Source organism: Sinocyclocheilus rhinocerous, unplaced genomic scaffold (assembly GCF_001515625.1).
Source record: "Sinocyclocheilus rhinocerous isolate Xijiao unplaced genomic scaffold, SAMN03320098_v1.1 scaffold1, whole genome shotgun sequence".
NCBI lineage: Eukaryota > Metazoa > Chordata > Actinopteri > Cypriniformes > Cyprinidae > Sinocyclocheilus > Sinocyclocheilus rhinocerous.
Genome location: NW_015638974.1, coordinates 1,014,756 through 1,038,634, shown reverse-complemented (window position 1 = coordinate 1,038,634; position 23,879 = coordinate 1,014,756). Strand labels below are relative to the sequence as shown.

At 37.2% G+C, this 23,879-nt stretch overlaps 2 protein-coding genes across 5 annotated transcripts in view; both read left to right on the top strand.

Moving 5' to 3' along the window:
• Positions 1-19,907, top strand: part of LOC107750435 (FERM and PDZ domain-containing protein 1-like) — a 30,422-nt gene extending 10,515 nt beyond the window's left edge. The window contains exons 1-16 of one of the 4 annotated variants that reach the window (XM_016565803.1): positions 509-683; positions 5,982-6,086; positions 6,190-6,353; positions 7,487-7,589; positions 7,797-7,842; positions 8,819-8,923; positions 9,663-9,758; positions 10,543-10,668; positions 11,064-11,183; positions 11,882-12,018; positions 13,167-13,290; positions 13,615-13,707; positions 14,551-14,733; positions 14,844-14,988; positions 15,473-16,552; positions 16,708-19,907. In XM_016565803.1, coding sequence (XP_016421289.1) covers positions 5,986-6,086; positions 6,190-6,353; positions 7,487-7,589; positions 7,797-7,842; positions 8,819-8,923; positions 9,663-9,758; positions 10,543-10,668; positions 11,064-11,183; positions 11,882-12,018; positions 13,167-13,290; positions 13,615-13,707; positions 14,551-14,733; positions 14,844-14,988; positions 15,473-16,552; positions 16,708-19,382 — 5,298 coding nt within the window. In that variant the 5' untranslated portion in view covers positions 509-683; positions 5,982-5,985 and the 3' untranslated portion in view covers positions 19,383-19,907. Of the gene's footprint in view, positions 1-508; positions 684-5,948; positions 6,087-6,189; positions 6,354-7,486; positions 7,590-7,796; positions 7,843-8,818; positions 8,924-9,662; positions 9,759-10,542; positions 10,669-11,063; positions 11,184-11,881; positions 12,019-13,166; positions 13,291-13,614; positions 13,708-14,550; positions 14,734-14,843; positions 14,989-15,472; positions 16,553-16,707 lie in introns of those variants that run through there. The other 3 variants (XM_016565802.1, XM_016565801.1, XM_016565804.1) reach the window with 3 other exon arrangements.
• A 2,520-nt stretch (positions 19,908-22,427) lies between these two features.
• Positions 22,428-23,879, top strand: part of LOC107750464 (maternal embryonic leucine zipper kinase-like) — a 12,424-nt gene continuing 10,972 nt past the window's right edge. Inside the window, exons 1-4 of the mRNA XM_016565833.1 lie at positions 22,428-22,661; positions 22,860-22,936; positions 23,038-23,118; positions 23,229-23,314. Coding sequence (XP_016421319.1) covers positions 23,055-23,118; positions 23,229-23,314 — 150 coding nt within the window. The 5' untranslated portion in view covers positions 22,428-22,661; positions 22,860-22,936; positions 23,038-23,054. The remainder of the gene's footprint in view (positions 22,662-22,859; positions 22,937-23,037; positions 23,119-23,228; positions 23,315-23,879) is intronic.

Sequence of the window (23,879 nt, the reverse complement as noted above, 5' to 3'; positions counted from 1 at the left end):
CAGAATCTTGCGGGAACGGGCGGGAGCGGGACTGAAAAATCCGTCCCGCGCAGGTCTCTAGTCTACGGGAATGACTTCCTTTTGGAGTCGGTCTCTAGCAGCCAGTCGATGAATTGCAGTTTAAGTCACTTCCGTGTTGGTTTCAAGAGACAGACTGGAAGGTTGTCGCTTGGGTGTAACTCACCACAGAAACACCAATTTTCCCTCCCAACTCAAGGCATTTTTGTAATCACTCCGCTCCAGCTCCACTCCAGGTTTTCATTTTCCCACTCATTCACCAATGAGAGAAACCCTGCTTTGAGCAATCCAAACCACAGAAGAAAAAAACACTCCTCGCTGTACACAAAATTGTCTCTGCTCACTGCACAGACAAAATTATGTGTAGCAGTGTTACCATGACACCTCATCTATAAATTGTTAATTTATATTCATGTTGAGAAGGCAATGAGAATGATGTAACGGCTGTACTACTGCGACTCAACTTCTATCGTCAGTCACGCGAGATTCACTTCTCATAGCGAGATAAGGAATGAATGTTTAAAAAACATCAGATAACATTATATGTGTCACTTTGACAGAGCCGAGGACCCTTTGGAGTTCCATCATGGCAGCATGTCCTGATGCAGAGGACCATTGGATCAAGAAGAAAATAAAGCGCCTACACATTCTGGAATTCATTATAGGTGAAACAAGACTTCTGAATCTTTCTCTCTGCTCATATTAACCTGCAAAAGTCCAGGTCCAAAACATCCACATAGATGCAGTGCAAATGGATTGGACAAAAACTTCAAAATTCCTCACACTGCATATAGTTTTTCTGAGCTAGCAAATGAAATAAAGGAGTTTATTTAATGTTAGCTGTTAAACTAACAGAGTGAGGAATCTGAAAGTCCTTTAGATTGATGAGTAGACTCAAATGATCAAATGAATGCAGTGAAGAATTGATGATGCAGTCCACAGAAAAGTTCTTCTTTTTAATGTTGAAACACAGTATCATCTGACTCTAAGGTAAGTGTGGAGTGTGTGTGTGTACTGGTCTGTCCATAGTGTTGTATGTTTACATGTGTGTAAATGGCTCAGTGATCGGCTCAGTGTGTGATGCAATAACTTTGTCCCAGCCTTTACATTCCTAATCCAATTAGAACACTTCTCAGGCCGTCTGCCTGTAACATTTTGTGTATGTAGACTCTAAAAAAAGTACATGAAACAGGGTCCACTGTGCTAATTGAAGGAATTTTCTGTATTAATTTTTGAATTCACAGGAATTTTCCCCAGATTTTAAATAACGCATTGTACTGTGTTGTATTTTAGGGTTGAACGAAACTTAACGCAGGGCTTGCAAAATCGCTAGCCCGACGTCCCAGGGCTATTGTGTTTTACTTCCAAAATGCATCACCGCCCTGCCAGACTGGCTATCTTGAATAGTGAAATAAAATCCCTTCCTTGATTCGCGTTGTTCACTCGCTTGTAGGGGTGAAACGGATCGTATGATCATTTGCACGTGTTTCTAAGTCTTGCCAATTTAAACATTCAAGCACTTTAAACCATTCATTGCAAGAAGAGGCGAAGGAGAACTCAATTCAGTACTCACACACTGTTTTCTGTGTGCACACACTTAAAGCACACACACAGAGCCACGTTTCATACAGCGTGCAAACACAGAATTGATTCTTCTTTCGTGTTTCATGCTTGAACGGACACATACACACAAAATTCTCTCAAAATACCCGTCTCAGCAAGTATTCTTGTAAACACAGTCGGTTATGTCTTATGTGAAGTGAACATAAACAAAAAGAAATCGCATGTGTATCATTATATTAGATCCGTGCATTAGGTCTTAAAGGGACAGCAGCCTATATACCTGCTGCTGTCTGTGTCATTAATGTTAATCAAACAACAAAACACAACTTTAACAAAGATCAATCTGTATTTAATTTATACAGTGAACACTATGCAGTGTTATTTTACGCTTAATTATTACATTTCTGTGCCTGAAAACTAATGTTAGACCTTTATTTCTAGCTTTGTTATATTTTATCTTTTATCTATTCTTATTCTATTAATGACGGTTCACTTGTCTTTAATAATGTTTGACCTTTATTAGTTATGCTAATAGTTTTTGCTGTGGTATCAAAGAAGTACTTAGTGTTTTTTAAATAATAATAATATATATTTTTTTAATTATCTGATCTGTGACTCAAAATCCTTAATAATCCGAACCGTGAGATTTGTGATCTGTTGCACCTCTACAGTCTTGAAAAATACAATCACTGAAGTTTTCAAACATGCTGATTTGTCCACAGGGATCTTCAGCCGATATCTTTTTTATTCAGGCTAGTTAAGCTCATTTTGGGCTACCAAAATCTGAAGAATGCCTGCCCGAAGGGCTACCAGGGATTTTAAAATTTTGCGAGCCCTGTACAACAAAAAAAAAAGTCCATTAAATTAGGCATTAAATTACCAATACCTCTTACTATTAAGCACCGCCTGTGAGTGATGTTTGCGTGACGGGCGTGTTGTGATACACCTGATGTGTGTAACTCTGTTTGACACTTTTAGCCTGCTGAAAGATCTATTACTGGCTAGGATCCTATAACTGATAGACTAAGTGTACATTTTTAAGCTATTTAGCATTGCTCAGTGCTAACTTAACATAGTAAGCATAATCTGTCCTAACTGGTCCACTACCCGTAATCCTCCCATGTGAATGTGAATGAATTGTAGACGATTCTTACGTTATAGTTCAACCTAGCCATTAGCGTTAGCTGCCCATGCTAATGATGGAGTACATCCATTATCTCTTAGAGAGAGAGCATGAGCAGACCTTTTTTATAAGGGAACATGGGCGTGAGGGGGAATTAAACCCCACTCTACAGGCCACTAATCTAATAAAGAGAGAGAGAGAGAGAGGGAGAGAGACAGAGACAGAGCAGTAAACTGAAATGTTTTATTGTGAAATTCATTGACTATGCACCCCTATCCCAATTCTATAGCACAAATTTAATTCCTGGATCCATTTTAGTGATCTAGCAGTTCACAGACTCCTACCTGTAATGAATGAATAGGGAAACCTCAACAATATTTGGTGCTTAATCCTCTTGAAGACGGAAGGGTGTGAGAGGGGAGGTGGTATCCTTAAGTTTAAGCTTTAAAGAGAGATTTAAAGGAAGGGATCGCCTGCAACGCCTTTGTGCTTAAAAAGAAATAGAGAGCTGTTTTTAGTGAACAACGTGGTTAGGCAGAATAGCTGCTAATATGTTATTATCATTTATTATTAAAATGATTAATATTTAATCAGGCAACAATAATGAAATAACTGGAATAGTTGATTAGAATAGAAAGTGATTTCTAGCAGAAGAGTGGAAAAAAGGCAGGTGCATGATGATCAAGAGGTGTTTTTCCTTATTCATAATGCAAACTGCCTGAGGTACAAACTGTTCTGGAAACTCTTCAGAGAGCACATTGCTGTTTTTGCTATTGGGATCCTCCTTTTGTGCATTAATTGCTTAGGTAAGGGAATTGTTATGGTTAGAAATTATGGGCTAGTTATTTTAAAAAGTGAAGACCAGGGAAAAATGAAAATAATTTTAAAGTATATTAGAACCATTGTTACATTTCCTATTATTGCCATCTAATCAGCCGTGTTAAATTTTGCACAAAAAAAAATCTTCAGTTGGTGTGCATTCAAACCTTATGTTTACGGTACAATAATAAACAACAAGACAATTGCTTAAAATTAATGGGTGTAATGTTGCTGGTTAGTTTGGCTCAACCCTTTATTGAGTTTTTTTTTTTTTTTTTTTTTAATAAATTGGAAAATATTTATATATAATCAGGGCTGGTGAAAAAGTAGGCGGTCACTACTGTGCAAGTGAAAATGGCTGGGCGAGTATTGCAGTCTAACGACTTTGATGTGCTGTATGCAGTATTGATAACAATGTTGACAGCAGTAAAATAAATGGAAAGTGAGATCCTAATCCTGTGTAATCTGAGAACATAATGTGACCATGAGTCATGATCTGCAGGGATCTCTCTCTTTTTTGTCACGGTATATTATTTATATCTTTGTCTTTGTTGGTCCTTCTCTTTGTTGACCATGAGGCTCCAGATTGTCTCTCACATTCCTTGGTGGGACATACTTGATATTGAAGCACAATAAACTTCAACCCTTCATAAAAAGTAATTTTGCAACAACACCACAATATGCAGAGCCTACAATATAAAGAGAGACCACATTTCATACCACTGTAGGAGGAAGAGAGGTTGACCACACATTACCAATATTTTGCTGTACACACCATTCTGTTTGCCACAGCTGTGACCATTATAAATGTGTGTATATATATATATATATATATGTGTGTGTGTGTGTGTGTGTGTGTGTATAAATATTCCTTCTTTTCCTTCTTCTTGAGTAGAACAGTAAAGAAGAATTTATTTTCGCTGAAATCATGGTCTTTGGTGATTCATAAAATGCTAGTCAGCGGCTGTCCGTCTTTGAGAATAAAAAAAGCATATCAAGGAATACAAAATTAATACCCGTGGCTCCTGACGAAATATTGAAGAGTTATGATGCAAAACGATTGGTCTGTGCAAGCTGAACATTATTTACATAAACTGAACTGAAACTGAACATTATTACCTGAGCAAATTTTCATTTTTGGGTGAACTATCCCTTTAATGGTTACATGACATGCAGGTAAACAAATATTTATTCTTTTTTTTAGTATGTGTTTTATTTTGATTGTTGTTTTTTTAAAATTATTTATTTAAATTTTACATGTTTATGATTGAATTACTAGCTTTTCATCAACTCACAAACAAATTTGATCATATCATATATCATATATATATATATATTAAAGAAATACATATGTATTATGTATAAAGTAATTTAAATTAGTTGTATATACATGAATACTGTATGACTCATGAGTACCTATAGACTCACAATCTACTGCAAATACTGTGAAATGCAAAGTGGTCAGACTATGATTGGCCGGATTCAATATATGTTGTGTCTGATTGGCTAAAGAGGATATACTAAAAATGAAACAGACACTGTCAGAAAAGTTTTAAAACATCCAAAAATGTCTGACAATTTGCAAATGAATATTCAACAATAAGTTCATAAATGTAGCTACTGCAGATCGTCTGTATAACAGATATTAGTGATTTTTTCACTATCATTGAAATATTACAACTATTACAAATAGTTTGTGATAACATGTACAGGATTTGAAAGCTGAGACTTTGTTTCTTATCAGAAGTAACAAAGCACAAAGCTCTTTGTGATTATTGGATGGGAGGCGCATTACAAATAATGTTTGTTGTAGAGAAAAAGGTGGATCTGGCAACCCTGGCTTGAACTTTGGGTGATTGATATGGTCGAATAGAGCCTGGTTTAATGTCGCTATCTTTTTAACTGACAGATATTAGTGATTTTTTCACTATCATTGAAATATTACAACTATTACAAATAGTTTGTGATAACATGTACAGGATTTGAAAGCTGAGACTTTGTTTCTTATCAGACGTAACAAAGCACAAAGCGCTTTGTGATTATTGGATGGGAGGCGCATTACAAATAATGTTTGTTGTAGAGAAAAGGTGGATCTGGGAACCCTGGCTTGAACTTTGGGTGATTGATATGGTCGAATAGAGCCTGGTTTAATGTCGCTATCTTTTTAACTACTAATGTGTTATTGTCGCGTTAACTAACAACAGCCCTAAATTCAACATGAGAGTTTTCTTCACACACAGTACGAGTTGCAGTCTGACATGGTTTTCCTCCCCTTTTTGATTGACAGGATTGAATCAGCCCTGATCATCAGCTGTTTTTTAACAATCAGCCAAAGGCCGATAATTGCTTTAATCAGCCAATACGATTATTGGCCGATACATTGGTGCATCCCTAATTATTACCTTTTTTCCATTACAATAAATAGTGCCCCAATGGTGACCTTTCACCCTGTGTGTAGCTAAATGGAGGAGCGGGACCGCAGTCGCTCACCATCTCGCAGGACCAGCAGAGTAGAGCAGGTGGTGGGACGCTGGCTTCGCCGCTCCAGAGAGTCCATCAGCCGGTACCTTTTATATCTAAAAATGATTGTGTGAATGAGTACATTTGCTTTTCTTTTTCTTTTGTGTTTAAATAGCATCACCCTCTCTCTCTCTGTCTGTACACAGAGAGCGTGTGCTAGAAGATGGGCAAGTTGCCGACAATGGCTCCCAGGAGCAGAGGAGCTGTCCAATTAGAGTCACTGTTAAGATCCCACTTGACCCCACCCTTAACTCCCATGGCTTTACTGTCTCAACACACACTCTACCGCAGGTGCTGGACGTGACAGAAGGTACAATACACACACCATCATCTCTAAAAATGCTCATCAGCTCAAATGGATTCGAAGCCATACATTATCCCACTATGAGAATCTCTAGATTAGTTTGTTGGTAGGAAAAAATGTGCACCTTATGAACTTATGAAAATGTCATCAAATGTCATAATATGAAGACAATGACCATGTCTGTTGAGGCAGCACATTCGATCTGAGGCAGCACTCTAAACAGGTTGAATAAATTCCTGCTGAGATTGTTACATTTTGAAGTTAAATTTTGATTATACAGCACACAAGCTCTTCATGGAAATCAATAAAACAGCTACAGTGCATTAGCTACCAAACAAGCTTCCATTACTACAGAAAGGATACTGCGGTAATATATTTATTGCTCAAATAAACTTGAGTCAAATCGCATTATATCTTCAAGAAAAATTCATATTAAAGGTTACGTAAAAATCACCATCTTTTTATTTTCACTATAAAATATGATGATGAATGAATCTATTAGTGTATATTTTTATGACATATCCATTATATAGAATATTAAAAAGAGTTTTTACTAATACATTAATTTACTTACATTAGGTACTCATGATCAAAAGTTGTATCTGCTAACGTTAGTTAATGCACCGTGAACTAACATGAATATTAACATAAGTAATATTAATGAAAGTTCATAAATGCTGTAAAATAGATTGCTCATAGTTAGTTGACGTTAGTTAATGTATTAACTAATGTTAAGAGATGAGACCTTATTGTAAAGTGTTAAAGCTTTTATCGTTTAATTGTGCAAAGAAATCTGAAACTTTTTTTTTTAAATGTTGACTGAACATACGTTTGATAATTGAAATGTGACCCAGCAGCTATTTGCATGTATTGCCTGCATGTAGAGCAACATATTGGCTGACTGGTTTGGCACATGGAGCTTCATCTACAGGAAACTCTACTCTTGGAATGGCTAAAGCCATCTGGTTACCCCACAGCCAAATAACTAGCCAGTAATTAGGACAACATTAACACTTTTTTCACAAACATTCTTATAAAGCAGCATAACTATGACAAATCAGGTTGGTAATTGAATTCTAAACCTTGTACAAATGATTGACAGAACTACAGTATCATGGTATTCGTGTCTGTTTTTATAGGTGGCCCTGCTGATGGAAAGCTTGTCCCTGGTGACCAGCTTTTCAAAATTAACAATGTTGCTGTTGATGATCTATCTACAGAGCAGGCTGCTGACATAATCAGGTATGTTGCAGGTGTGAGTGTTTATGTGAAACTATAAAATGAGCTAAATCTGGCTGCCCAGATGTCCAATATTTTAGTTCATTTTCATGGGGCCAAATTTTTTATAAATTTGTATCTTCAGAACATATACTATATTAGGAAAAATCTGTTTACTCTAGCTGCATTTGTACCAGTAATTCTGCCATACTCTTTTTAATTTATTTACAGAGAATGTCAGAACACCATAATACTGACTGTCCTGAGAAATACTGTGGTAAGTGTATGTGCACAAGTTAGAGACTCTCTCTCTCTCTCTCTCTCTCTCTCTCTTACACTCTGTTGTGTCTGAATGAGGTATGGCAGGAGGATGTGGTATTGTGCTGCATTATGGCAGCAGGAAGAAATGATGACCAAAAGTTTTTTTTTTATAATAATCAGGCCCAAAGGAAATCTGTGTCTACAGAGCTCAGCAGAAAGCTCCCTAAATTTCTGCTGAATTTGAAGTGCCTGGTAAAGTGCAAATCTCCCATCCCTTATTTGTTCTTATTTTAAATATTTTGTTTAATTTGATTATGCTTTCAGCTTCCAATAACCCTGTTAAACACATTTTATCTTACATACCTGTACATCTATTTAGCAGAATTCTGTTCATAAGGAAAGTATAAAAACAACATAAAGATGCATGTGCAAGATTTCAGTCTGGGGTCTGGAGAACAAAAATAAAAAAATTAAAAATCACAAAATGTATTTTAATAGTAAGAAATAAGAAGTAAAATAATATTTTAGGGGAATAACATTCTCATATCCTTGCAACATATACAGTATATATATATACAGTATATGTATGTGTGTGTTCAAGAAAACTTTTAGGTTGCATTGTTCTATTTTTCTAGTATATATAGTGTGATATTGCTATGATATGGTAATGATTTGAATATGGTAATCATTCAGTACCATGATAACATCCCAAGATATTATCTGATATCTGATGCGGTTTCTGTAGCATGGTGCCTCCACAGTATCTTTTTGTAAGATAAAGAGGAAATACAGTTAGTTTGGTCTCAGGAATTTTTGACGCCTCCCTGTTTGTAAATCTCACTTTATTTCTCAGTGACAGGTGTGTCACAGTCAATGCAGAGACATCATTCAATGCCAGTGCAATTTTGCAATGAATGTTTGTTGAAGGAATATGTCATTGAAGGTCAAACATGTCCATAATTATACTGTTTGTCATTATGAATGTGCTATAGGGGCCAAAGTCGTCCTTCATAACTCCAGAGAAGAGAGCCAAGCTGAAGTCAAACCCAGTTAAAGTGAGGTTTGCAGAGGAGGTGGTGGTCAATGGTCACTCACAGGTTTGACACATTTATGTTCATTCATGCTATGTTAATAATGGAGTATTCACATGTGCTTAATAACAAACAGGAGATAAAGAGGGTGATTGATGAAATGAAAGAGAGAACATGAACAAAAGATGCACAACAATAGAGAGGCATTGAGAGGGAGAGCATTTGGCAGTCTACCCAGTCTTGGGCAAACCTCAGTCAATAATTTATCAGTAATTTATTAATTATTCAATTAACCATTAATCAAAATCTTTGTGTAGCTGTGCTGACATGGTGTATAGTATAGCTACAATTTAAATAGGTGGGGGATTTATCATAAGTAATAGTTATGATAGAGCACCTTAAAGAAACAATCCACCTAAAAGTAAAAATATAATTATTTTATCATTATTTTTGAATGAACTGTTTCTTTAGGTGGACTGCTGTGAGGATGTTCATTTCCCCCGACCCGAGATGTTTTTAATTAACATCTAATTAAACAAACCCATTATCAAGCACACCACACAACTAAGGCAGTGATAAAACTGTTTATCTTTTTTTGTATGCAGCTTTTGGAGGGCTTAATCTTTTTAATATGATAATGAGACTGATAAAATTGGCTTAGCCAGAATTATTTTAACACTTTGTTGAAACAGGCAGTTGTTTGATTAATATAGCATGTGTGCTATCATTGCTATGTATTTTACATATATTTTTATTTATAATAATTATATTGACTTTGGATCCTATATTGACCTCTGACCTCCAGGGAAACTCTCTGCTGTTCCTGCCAAATGTTCTGAAGGTCTATCTGGAGAATGGCCAAACGAAGGCTTTTAAATTTGAATCTAAAACCACTGTAAAGGTACTGTAGGCATATTTATTCGCTATAGTCTGATATGTTTATTTTCAGTCAGCATTAATTATATTGCCTGTTTTATAATGTTTATTGGCATCCAAATGCAAAAAAAGCAAAAAGTTCAATGGTAAAATCATGTTTTTCAAACATGTTCCATTTACAGTACTAGGGAATTTTTGGTAGTGTTATATACACTTCCATTCAAATGTTTGGGGTCAGTAAAATTAAATAAATACATTTATTCAGCAGGGATGCATTAAATTGATCAAAAGTGACAGTACAGGCATTTATAATGTTACAAAAGATTTCTGTTTCAAATAAATGCTGTTCTTTTGAGCTTGATTTCTGAAGACTAGAGTAATGGCTGCAGAAAAGGCCTTTTTGGCATCACAGTAATAAACTACATTTTAAAATATATTAAAATCGAACCATTATTTTTCAATAAACAGATTGTTCAAAAAATAGAACCATTATTTTAAATTATAATCATATTTTACTGTATTTTTGATCAAATAAAAATACTTTTTTCAAAATCATTTAAAAATCTTACCAACCCCAGACTTTTCAGTGTTAGTGTAAATATCACTGTACATGATTATGGCAATTATTCAGTACCATGGTATATATCAAAGTACCCAACATAACCATCTAATACCATCACTGTTCCATGGTACAGTCACAGTGCCCTACAAGGAAGGTCTTCTTAGCTTTAACAAGTGTTGTGCATTAAAATTCTGTATATAATTTCACATCCTTCATGTATCCTCTTATGAAATGTGTTTTCCATCAGGACATAGTGATGACTCTGAAGGAGAAACTCTCAATCAGCCGTATTGAACACTTCTCTCTGGTGCTGGAACAACAATACAGCATCAGCAAACTATATCTACTGCATGAGGAAGAGATTATTCAAAAGGTACACACACAAACATCACATGAAAATGCAAGTTATCATTTATTCATCCTCAAGTTGTTCTGAACCTGTGGGAGGGAAAAAAAGTCATAAAAGTAGTCCAAAAGATTTTCAGTGATTATGACTTTCTTATAAGAAGCTGCAGAAATCCTTCTGCATATGGAGCGCTTTGATATTTTCATGGTGCTTTTTTTTTTTTTTTACATTTTGAGAGTCTGTGTTTGACAGAAAAAAACAAAGCCATACAGGTTTGGAACACCAAGTGAGTATAAATAAAAGAATCTTCATTTTGCGTGAAAATGTTCCTTTAACGACTTTAGTTCCTTCTTTCTACACTCATCTGTAATTGTTAAATGGCTCACATACAGTATATATCTAATACTCTTTATGTGTGACAGGTGGTTGAAAAGAAGGAGACTCACGACTACAGGTGTCTGTTCCGTGTCTGCTTTCTACCTAGAGACTTCACCTGCATGCTCAAAGATGATCCTGTGGCCTTTGAGTATCTATACTTACAGGTGTGTGCTTGTGTCTGTGTATAAACATGCATATATTTTTAAGTAATATCACCACTGATTGATGTTAGATTGTTTTTGAAGGAATAGTTTACCCCAAAAATGTAACTTTGCTGAAAATTTCCTCACCCTCAGGCCATCTGAGATGTTTCTTCATCGGAAAGGATTTTGAGAAATTTACAGCACCTATACACAATAATCCTATACAGTACCTAATCACAATAATCCACAAGTATTAGTCCAGTAGATAATGGACTCGTATTTTGACCAGAAGTGATTGTTGTGAAGAGAATAGCGAGAAAAGTGAAAAAAGAGAAAAGTGATGTAATGCTAAATTTCTCCAAATCTGATGAAGAAACAAACTCATCTACATCTTGGATGGCCTGAGCGTGAATACAATTTTCAGCACTTTCATTTTTGGGTGAACTATTCCTTTAATGTAAAATACAGTCCTTTTTTTGTGATGTATGTTTGTTTGCATACTTAGTTTGTAGACCCGTTTGTCCTCAAATGTGGGCTTATTGAGCTAATCAAAACAAAGCCTCAATTGGAAAATTAATTCATAAACAAAGCAAAGATTGTTTTGGGTGTTTGTCAGTAGTCATAATTACCTTTATAATAAAACAATAGAAGTCTATGGTATGTCCCCATTTAAACATCTGAATAAATGTGTGTGTGTGTGTGTGTGTGTGTGTGTGTAGAGCATAAGTGATGTATTGCAGGAAAGGTTTGCAGTGGAGATGAAATGTAATACAGCTCTCAGACTGGCTGCTCTACATGTTCAGGAAAAACTAGCCAGCAGTGGACAATCCCTTAAAACACCACTGAAGGCCATCATGTGAGTACACACACACACACACACACACACACACACACACAATAACACTGTGCCGTAAGTGTCCATACTATTTCCAGTAATATAAGAAAGCTTGCTGCTGCATTTTTCTAGTCATTGTTCTTAGTAAATACACTGCTATTGAAACGTTTGAGGTCAGTAAGATTTTTATTTAAAGCAATTACTATGCATTCATAGGTAAATGAATAAGTAGTATTTGATGAAAATGTATGGGATTTCCTTTTCATCAAAATGCATATGAAAATGTATTAAATTGGACAAAATTGAACTTCTATCATGGAATCATGGGGGAAAACATTATCCACAACAGTCGTGATAATAATTAGAAATGTTTCTTTAGCATCAATTCAGTATATTAGAATGATTTCTGAAGGGTCATGTGACACTGAAGACTGGAGTAATGAAAATTCAGCTTTAATCACAGCAATAAATTACATTTTAACATATATTCACATAGAAAACAGTTGTTTTAAATTGTAAACATGTTTCACAATATTACTGTTTTTACTGTATTTATGATCAAATAAATGCAGCCTTTCAGAGATTTTCAAAATTATCATAATTTTTACGATAAAAAACTGTAAAAATGCAACGGTAAAAGACTATTTGGTTAATGGTAAGTTCCCTTACTATATACAGTCAAAAAAATGTAATAAATCAAACAGGACACTTTTTCTCATTTTAAATTTACAGTTTTTGGAAGTGAGCAAGTCGTCTTATAATTTACAGTGAAAACCATAAAATTTGCATTCCCAGAATTACCTGTGTTTTTGATGGTTTTTCCATTTGATTTAAATTGTTTCTTCTTAGTTTTTTTTTTCTCATCAGTTATGTACATTAGGGATTTGTTACATCTTATGTTGTTAAAGTAATGTTTATTGCATTATTTCAGTGCTGCATTATTATCCTCTTTTACTACGGGGCCATTGAATGCTAGAATCTGATTGGCTGACGAACGTTCTAAGGTGTGCAATTATTTTCAGGGAAACGCACAGGGAACGTAGTTCCAGGCAGCTCTGGACCGCATTACATTATTATTTTGCCATTAACTCGTACATTTCAGTGCCACTATACTGCACAACCCTAAAGTGTGTGTCACATTATTCTGTCTGTACTATTTCTGTCTGAAGGAAGGAGTGGGGTATTGAAAGCTTTGTGTCCCACACCTTACTGCGAAACATGAGAGAGAAGGACTTGAAGAAAGCCATCAGTTACCACATGAAAAAGATTCTGTCTCAGGAGCCCAAACAAAGGGTGTGTGCATAAATGATTTACAAGAATGTAAATCATGTACATAATATACAGTAAACTGTCAAATTAAAAACCTGTGGCAGTATGTGCCAGGGATTATTTTAAATTGTTTTTTTGATATATGCCATATTACTGAATGATACCAAATCAAGGTTCAGTATGATGGTTTTTACTTTGAAAGAATATTATGGTTCATGAGAAAAAATCCATAGTTTTGCCATGGTACACACCAAAAAAAAAAAGGTTTTAGAATGATTCTTTTTGTATTCTTTGAAAGTGAAGTACAGTATGACATGTATTTACATTATTTTCAATGTGTTTTCATAGGTGATCTCAGTGGATCAAGCTAGACTGAACTACATGAATGAGATGTCTGAAGTCAAGTCCTATGGAGGAAAGGCTTTTAGTGCCACTATGATGGTAAGAGATGCATTGAGAGTCTTAATAGCCACTTTCAAACATGAAATCCATTAAACTGCAGTAAAAGTTTGACAGTAAATGTACTCCACCTGCATTTACACATGCAATGGCTTTACATCTTTCATCCGTTTCACATACTCTCACTCACACATCAGCACCGAAATGGCATTTCAGATGTCAGAGAGTCAAAGAGAGCTAACAGTCATTTCTTTCAACAAAAAAAAAAAACCTTTCTCACTGACACCAAACTTTTGAACAGGAGTGTATTTTTTTTCATGTTTTAGTCACTGTATACATGTGAGAAAATATATATTTAATTTTCACTAAACATTAAGCTTGCTTTAAGAAAACATAGACAATTAATAAATTATTTGTTAGATGTTTACTGTGGAATAATAGCTTGAATACATAGAACGCTATAAATTCATGAACACACTTTCACTACAAAACAATGGCACAAAACTACTGTCATAATTTTCATAAACCCATTCTAACTGATACTTCAAAGACCATCACAACTAATTCTTACAATTTCAAATAAATGTTGCAATTTCACATAAATTATTTTACATAAATGTAAATGCAGATAACTTTAACTTAGTGATGTTTGCTTGGCATAAAGAGTCAAGTAAAGATGAGTGAATGTGAGATGTGAAATGCAGTGGATCATTGTTTGATATTTCATACAAATGTTCGTAACAACCCGTTTGGTTTATCCCCCATCCTTCCTTCATTTTTTTGCTGCTGTCCATTCTTTCATATATCACAGTCTTCGTTTATCACATATCTTTCTTTCACTCTCCCTGTCTCTCTCTCTCTATATATCTCTCTCTGTTTAACTAGCTGCAGGACAGGGAGTCAATAGTGAGTTTGTTGGTGGGAGCTCAGTATGGGGTGAGTCAGGTGATCAACCACAAGCTGAGCATCATGACCACCCTAACTGAATTCAGCTCTATTACCAGAGTGGAATTATTACCTGAGTCTGACAGAGTTAGTCTGGTCAAGATCTACCTGCAGGATATAAAGGTATATAATATACAGTACATACTCATACTCACATCTACATATATGTACACTCAGTATAATCCTTTCATTGCTCTCTTTCTTTAATATTGTCACACTTTTCCTATCTTCAGCCAATAACCTTGCTGATGGAGTCAGTGGCAGCTAAAGATTTATTGTGTCTAGTTGCTGGATACTGCAGACTTCTCGTGGACCCCCAGATCTGTGTGTTCCCCTGGTCAGATCATTCAAAGAGCCACCGAATATCAGCAGAGGAAGGTACTGAATTACTGAATTCTTTGGTCTGGCAAAGCTTTGATCAATTTTGAATATTGAAAATCCTCTTGGAGCAAGAGAAAACATTGCTGCTCTGATTTAAACAAAAGAAAAATCTTCATGCTTCAAGCAGAATCTAAGAGCTCCACTTCCACTCCACACTGCTCACATACTCTGGTTGTACATACAATGTTCTAAAAATAGCAAGTTGTGATATTAGGTTACATAGAATTTTTAACAGTGGAAACTGTTTGCATCTTAGCAGTGCCTATAAAATCACAAGGTATATGACATTTATGTCATTACTGTGAAAAAAAAATTGTGACAAACACAATTGGAACTAACTGTGAGTAGCGAGTATCAGCAGAGGAAAGGATTTTCTGTTAAGGAACTGTGAAAAATGTGACCACTGTTTGCATGTTGACAAAGAAAATGTTCACAGTGTGATTTATCTTAATTTTGTCTGTGCTTCTGCCATTGTGTACAGGTTATGTGTCACACTGTGGCAGTGACTCTGACGACTCAGACACAGACGTGGATGCTCTCCTTGCTCATGTTGCTAGCACTGCCAAAAGCAACAACACAGCAGATAAACCCAGTGATAAGCTACCAGAAGAAACTGAAAAAGCACAAAGATACATGGACAAAGATGAAGAGGTGGAGAAGGAAGGATGCAAAGAAGAGGAGGTGGTTGAGAAGAAGGAAAGGGAGGAGGACAAAGAAACCATCCATCAGTCTATAAATGGTAATAATGGAAAGACAGTAGAAATAGGCGATGAGAGTGTAGGCACAGAAAAGGAAAACAAAGAGCAAGAGAAAAAGCCTGAACAACCTCAGTGTGTCATCATTGTCGATGACCCATCATCTGAAGCATCTGATTCATACCAAACTGAGTCACATTTCATGACCAGCATGTCCAGTGACTCTATAGATGCCCTAGAGGAGGACGACCTCATGACCTACTTTTCTACCAGACGCCCATGCCTTTTACCAGTGAAAGATTCTTACTGCTGTGAAGATCGCTATTCACCATCATTGTCTCCACGGCAACCGTACAGCAAAGATTCTCACTCCCAAAGTGACCCGTGCTCTGCTGATTCCCATTGTGAACCTGATATTGACCAATTCTTTTGCTTTCCTGCACTCTCAAATATTGCTGAATGTCTACCTAGTCCCCCTGCAGCCAGTGAAGAGGAGGACTGTGAGGAGCTGGGAATAGAGGATGAAAAACATGAAAAGGGGTCACCTGCAAAATGTCCTGGAAGCACCCTAGCTCCTCCTGTGGACTATGTGTTCACATTTGTACAAGGAGACACTAGACACTATTACAATATCTGCACCAATGTTACCCCAGACAGTGCCCGGAGCCTTCCACGACCTCTCTCTCCTTCAGGTCCTATGGAAACACAACCAGATCGGGAAAGAGGGGAAGCGAATCAGAGAGAAACAGTGCCAATTTTTCAACCCCCACCAGGGTTTGGAGAAAGCAGTTCAGATGACGAGTTCTTTGATGCTCAGGAAAGATTCACACCAGCTGAAGAAACCTCTTCAACAGCCATGACAAGAGGTAAGACATAGGGGAGATTCTCCATGAAATGTTCTCAAAATATTTCTATAACGTTGTAGAAGTTAAAGAATGGAGTAAAGCATATGAAAAATAGTCATGTGGAGTTTTGCTAACAAATACTCACCAAATGTATTTGCTGATATTTCTCTTTATAGAAGATTCTGAAGAGTCAAGCACCATATTACAGACACTAAGCCTGAGGGAGATTGGCATCTGTGCAAGTGACCAGGAGGCAGAAGAGAAGAAACAAAAGGAGGAAGATAAAATGGTTACTCAAGTTGAATTGTCAAATTTCAATAAAAGATCCAAAAAGCGTCGCTCATTCATGGAAACAAATTACACATCCCTGGTATCATTCCCAGAACAGGATCATTTAGATAACAGCTATGGAAATAGCGTCCCGAACTATGGTTCTATATCAATTAACCAAGGTGCTGGCCGAATGGCATGTTTTGAAGGTGGATGCTCAGATCAAGGTCCATGTCCAACAGTCTCATCCCTAACTGATTCTGAAGGAGAACCAGCGCAACTGGAATCCAAACCCATCAACCCGTCCAAAGTCAATGGATCAGGACCACATAATCCCACTGATACACAAGTGGGATCACACTCAAACAAACCATATCAGCGGAAACAGCAACTTATAGAGATGGAACCAGATTCCATGGAGTTCAAATCAGTCAATGAACTAATGTCTACTGCATCGCCAGCTATAGTAGCAGTACGCTCCCGCATGGACCTACAGGATAAAGGAAGCACCAGTAACCATAGCAGAGATGATCAAGAGGAGGGTACAGTGGGAGGTCTATTTGAGAGACTGTTTGGAGACCACTTGTTCTTTGATATGTCTAAAGGACAGTGTGATAGCAGTGTTTTATTTGGTCAAAGAGATCAGGTAACCAAACAAATGGAAGATTTTTTCCAAGGCAGTTCAGTGACTCAAAAGAGCAGCTCACTGCCAAGACTAGGCCAGATATCCCCATCAAGTTTACCCTACTTCCATGTCCCGAGCATATCATACACCACAAGCCCTGATGTAGACAGAGACGACAGTTTTGTACATCTACGATTTGGGATGGGTAACCACTCAGTGGAGCCAACAGAGAGGACCAGGAGTCAGAGTATATCTGCATCTTTTGGTAGTGGGCCATCAAGGCACTTATTTTCCCAGCGAGTCAGAGGACCAGAATTTGATGAAACTGACAATAATTGTGACCCTTCACTCCAAGAACTGTCTTCTGGTGTTCCGTCTTATGAACCAGCCCAAAGGTTCCTTCTTACACCCTGTTCATCCGGCATCCTTGGGCGACTCTCTGCCTCAACATTGCGGGGAAAGATCCAGAACCTTCCCCTCTACTTATCACGTTCCCAGGAAATGCTAAATGGCAGTTCTGATGGCAATGGCAATGTTAAACCTCTGAGAAGACTTTCAGAAATACAACTACAAAAAAATGAAGTTGAAGTAGCAAAAGAGGCAACTGAGGATGTGACGTTGAATGATGGTTCTCCTGAAGTTACAGAGGTAAAAGTGGTTACCATAGTATCTGAAGAGGTCACTGAGGTCATTGAGGAGGTAAGAGAGGTCAGCCACATTGGCCTCAAAGCATGTGGACAGCTGAAAACCAAAACTGAACCTAAAGAGTTTTCTGGAATAGCCATAGGGGAGTTTTCTGGAATGTGCTCCAAGGCAGACAACTCTCTCCAAGTCAGCCCCTCATCCGTAGTGGTTACAACACAGAACTTAAACGGACCCTGGGGGGTGGTAACATCTAGTGGGTTACAAGAATGTAGCCACCCACCCTCAAGCACAACACCCCATAACTTTACCTCTAGCTGTGGGGTTTTCGCAAACTGCCAGTCCAAACCTACCATAGCCCAGCCAAAATCCTTGCCCAGCCCAAATCAACATGAGAAACCAGACCTTAGCTGCAGCTCGGTACTGGCTATGGGGTGTAACACTGTAATGGAGGGTGCTCAGACACCTTTAGAGGTCTGCCATACAGTATACACCAACTGTTTCAGTGGAGTTCTTGACAGCTCCAGCTTCGATTATGAACTCACTGTATATGAGTTTTCCCGCAGAACGAGCCAGGGTGAAACAGGGGATGCTGTGCTGAAATCTGTCCCTCCTTCCTCCCTCTCTGCATCCCCTGCATCTTTCTCTCCATCTTCTCCATTGCCCTCATTCCCACATCTAGTACTGCCTGCATCTTCATCTACAGAGCTCAGTCCCCTTCTGTCTCCATTGGATGCTCCTGACTGCTTCCTTTCGGACCCTCATGAAGATATCATCACTTCGCTGCTGACTCGTCGATATCCCCTACCACCAACAGGATTCCTTTCTTTGCAAAAGGATGTAGATACCCTCTTAAATGTCCTTGCTGGCGCTATGAAAAACCAAGATGGGGTCCACAAGCACACCAGGGATACCTGTGTGGCTCACTTTTCAGAGAACAAAAGGCGATTACATGCAGAGGCTCGGGGGCTTTTAGCTGGATGCCAACGCGTGGTCAGAGTTGGGCAGACGCCAGAGGAAACACTTCAATCATTGTCTGAAAGCTTCCGCTCACTGGTACAGCTGACAAGTGTGTGTTTATGTTTCTCTAACTGCCAGCGATGCAGGGAGCGCCATGCCCAAGCACTTACCGGACTAGCAAGTGTTGCAAAAACTTATCAGGACTTTGCTCGGGCAGCAGAGCTAGTGGGAAGTGCTACCGAAAGAAAGACTTGTCATGATCTCAGTATTAAACTTCTGGCTCGCCAGTGCACTGCGCTAACGACCTCAGTCTTCTGCCTCACCCAGCTCTTTCGCACTCTCACTGCCCTTTAGTGTTGTCAAAAGTACCGATGTCGGTACCAGTCGGTACTGAAATTTAAAAAATGTGACGATACCAGCATTTCCCGCTAGCATTTTGAGAGCTGTTGTGTGAATTTTCAAACACCTCTGATCGGTCATTGTGTTCACGCGCTCCTGTGTGTATCTGTGAAAGCGCTTAGTGAAGAGTGTAAAGCGATGATCATTGTAGCCAATCACAGATGAGCGCGAGAACACAATGGCCAATCAGAGGTGTTTGAGACTCCACACAACAGTGCTCAAAATGCTAGCGGGAAATGCTGGTATCGTCACATTTTTTAAATTTCAGTTCCGACTGGTACCGACATTGGTACTTTTGACAAAACTACTGCCCTTTGACCTTTCAACAGTTAAATTGAGTATTTCCCCCCCCCAAAACGGCAAGAAACCTGTCAGAATAACTCAAATGTGGTTCAAATAGACTTGTTGTGGTATAGAACATCAACATTGAGGCAGTGTCCAAGCCATACCAGTAATAAGCGTGCACTATACACTCACACATATACAGACACTGAAACATAAAACCTGCCATTTAAATGTTTTGAATGGATTAGCCTAAAATGACAACTGTACTGAGACCAGAATTTCTAAACAGGGTATTAAACAGCTTGTTTTACAGTATTTATATGTTGGATATAAGAATTTAGTATTGAATGTAATTCTAAACCATAACTGTCTTTGTTCTATGGTTGTCAGTAATTTATTCTTCTTCATGAGGAAAGCATAGACAGGGATTTTGCATAATGTATATTCCAACATTCTCTGCTTTCTTTCTCATATTTGCTCTCTTTTGCTTGCTTTCTCACTACCGTTCTCACCAGTGTTATGCACATACAGTATATACTCTTCTCTATGCTATACCTATATTGTCTATTAGGGAATGTTATAAAAACCTTTCTGCAGTAATCGCCTGGGTTATAAATGTTTACTAAATACAAACAATATTTTACTTGAGTTGCCAGTAACGTTATTATGTGTTCCTTTCGAAGAATATACCAAAGCCTATGGATGAATGATTTTGCAGTGAATGCAGATTCATTCAAAGGATTCTACATTGACTTTTGCACATGCTTTAGAGTTATGACTTCAGGAAGGGGGGTTTATTTAGATCATTAGATAATTTTGTGGGAAAATAACAGTTACATTTTTGCTGCCATGGATTTATTTTTCACTGATGAGTTATTCCTTTAGTCATTCCTCCCCCTATAATTTTCCAGAATTCACAAAACACTGCTCACATAATCATACAACAATTATAGAAAATGTTTCAAAGGTGACATGGAAAATTACAAATTTGAGTGTGACAAAATATCAAATTTCAAAGTAATTTACCTACCAGTAAGTGTCTGAATACCAAAAAGCTGCCATCCACTCTCTTCCTATAAGGCATGCTGTAAGCCATAGACATACTGTATACCTTGGAAATAGTGGGCTGCATGTAAAAAGGAATGCATGATTGAAAGAATGACCAGTGAGTGAATGAATGATTATAGCAATGAAAACTGGCTTTGTAATGCAGTATTCACCCAATTAAAATGACATCTAAATGACTGGAGAATGTATGTTTTATTAATTAGACTTTACACCGTTCTTTTCCATTAGTGCCAACGCATATAAAAAATCCTCTATTGCATAAACTCTGCCTAGCAGTCAGAATTTTTTTTATTTTTTTTTTATGCTGCTGACCAATATGTGACAATGGATTTACCACTGACATCTAGCGGCATGGGTGTTGCACTCGAAAGTGGTGGCAGATGAACACAAGCATGAAGGGGCGGGGTTTAGGAGGACTAAATGATTGGAGAAGTCCTGCATAGTGCATACTCAACCAGAGAAGTCTATTGTTATTTTCTCCGGAAGGTGCAGTTATGACTTTACAGGTTGAATATTCATTTAATGCAGACTTGAGCATGGCGGCCCCTATGAGGCAGTCCCAGCTACTTGTAAGTCAAGTTTTATTAGGTTACTAATATGAAGTCTTCATTTAAAAAAATTCTCAAAAGTATTTGTGAAATGCCAATATAACATACACACAACTTATGGATATTCAGTCTAAATAACCAGCATTTTCTAATTTTTCACACATTTTTGCACATCACGATGCCATGAAGTCGAATAACTTATTTCAGAGCTCCTTGTTCACAGATTTATTACAGATGAGGCTGTAAATGTTTGCTATGCCTAACATCCCCAGCGTTAGTAAACAATGACATAATATATTCCTCCGTGACATGTGTAAACACTATATGCATTTCATTTAACACACAATTATCTTGTGTGGCAATTTACCCCCGGGTGTAACAACTATATGTTTTTTTTTCATATATATGCTTACAGGTATATATGCATGTGGCTATTACATAGACTGTAAAAAAATATTTAGTTTTATTGACTTTCAAAAACAAACCCACCCGGAAATATATTGCCAATATAACATACACACAACTTATGGATATTCAGTCTAAATAACCAGCATTTTCTAATTTTTCACACATTTTTGCACATCACGATGCCATGAAGTCGAATAACTTATTTCAGAGCTCCTTGTTCACAGATTTATTACAGATGAGGCTGTAAATGTTTGCTATGCCTAACATCCCCAGCGTTAGTAAATAATGACATAATATATTCCTCCGTGACATGTGTAAACGCTATATGCATTTCATTTAACACACAATGATCTTGTGTGGCAATTTACCCCCGGGTGTAACAACTATATGTTTTTTTTTTCATATATATGCTTACAGGTATATATGCATGTGGCTATTACATAGACTGTAAAAAAATATTTAGTTTTATTGACTTTCAAAAACAAACCCACCCGGAAATATATTCACTAGAGCAAAAAAAAAAGTGTGACAACTAGCCCGGTCTTCCGAACAAACGCAAAAAAACGTCAAATTGAGGTAGCAGCCCAATCATATCTGAATTTCTGTTTTATTCTAACCATTAGCCAGTAATAACGCACCTTATTATTTTAGAGAGAAAAAAACAGCTTCCACTAATGCAGAAGGACTTTTATCGTAACCGGAAACAGGAACTCTTCTGACGTAGCATGTGGGAAATTCAAATTTTAAAAGATGTTCGAATGAAAGATGCTTTGGCAGTTTTAATTTTGTATCACATTATAAACATATGTAATTTTGAGTAACAGAGTAAACTATTGACTCTTTTTTTAATTAAATTCAAGCTTTTTTTTATTGTTTTGAACTCGCTTATATCGGCGTTTTAAAGTGAATCATTGGAGCACAGCTGGTGAGTAGACCAACATGTTGGTCAAAACAAGCCATTGTTATGACTGCTTTCGCTTGTGTTAACTTGTGTTAGTTTGACCCAAGTATATTTGGAAATTTTAACCTTTGTGGAATATGCTGATGCATCCAGTAACGTTACTTTGCTCCGCGGGTATCCGAGTCAATAAAGTTAGTAATGTGAGCTGTCTTTCCACATTAGAAACCAATCGAGAGCATAAAAAAAAAGAGAGAGAGAGCTTTTCTAAAGATAGTCATCCCGCATTGACAGAGTGAAAAGTAAGTATAAAAGCTACTCCTTGTGGTTCAACCTTCTGATTTGTGTTTTTGTTGCAAACGTGAAGAGTTTTTTCCATTAAAAAAATGCTGTTTTGATGCAGGTGTAAGTGTCCTCAGCATGCCTGTAGACAGCACTTCTGAACTTCTCAAGCACTATGAGGTTTATGAAACCATTGGCTCAGGTAACGTTCATTAATTATGCTTTTATATAATGCTTTAGAGATGCATTTGAGAGAAAGTCGTAAAAGAACATAAATAACAAATTTAGTTTTATTCCCATTCTAACCCATAGGTGGGTTTGCCAAAGTCAAACTTGGTAGACACATACTGACAGGAGAGAAAGTGGCCATCAAAATAATGGAAAAGAAAGACCTAGGGGTAAGATCTTCTCCTTAAAGGGATCGTTCACCCAAAAATGAAAATTCTGTCATCATTTACTCACTCATGTCGTTCCAAACCTGTATGAGTTGCTTTCTTATGTTGAACACAAAAGAAGATATTCTGAAGATTGCTGGTAATCAAACAGTTGGTGGTTGCCATTGACTTCCATAGTAGGAAAAAAAAATACTATGGAAGTCAATAGCAACCACCAACTGTTTGATTACCAGCAATCTTCAGAATATCTTCTTTTGTGTTCAACATAAGAAAGCAACTCATACAGGTTTGGAACGACATGAGGGTGAGTAAATGATGACAGAATTTTCATTTTTGGGTGAACTATCCCTTTAAATCTGCAATATCAAAGCAATAATCTCAAATAGGTTAGCATGGCCTGAAAGAAACATGGACCATCTTGTTAGGGAGTTCAAATAAACATAGCAAGTACAGTCAGGCAAAAGCTGACACTGTCTGACTCTTACTGCATCAGACCTTATTAATTTCTCCTCCTTTCCCTCAATTTCGCTCATGCTCCACAGCGCAGGGTGATCGAAAGCACTAGAAG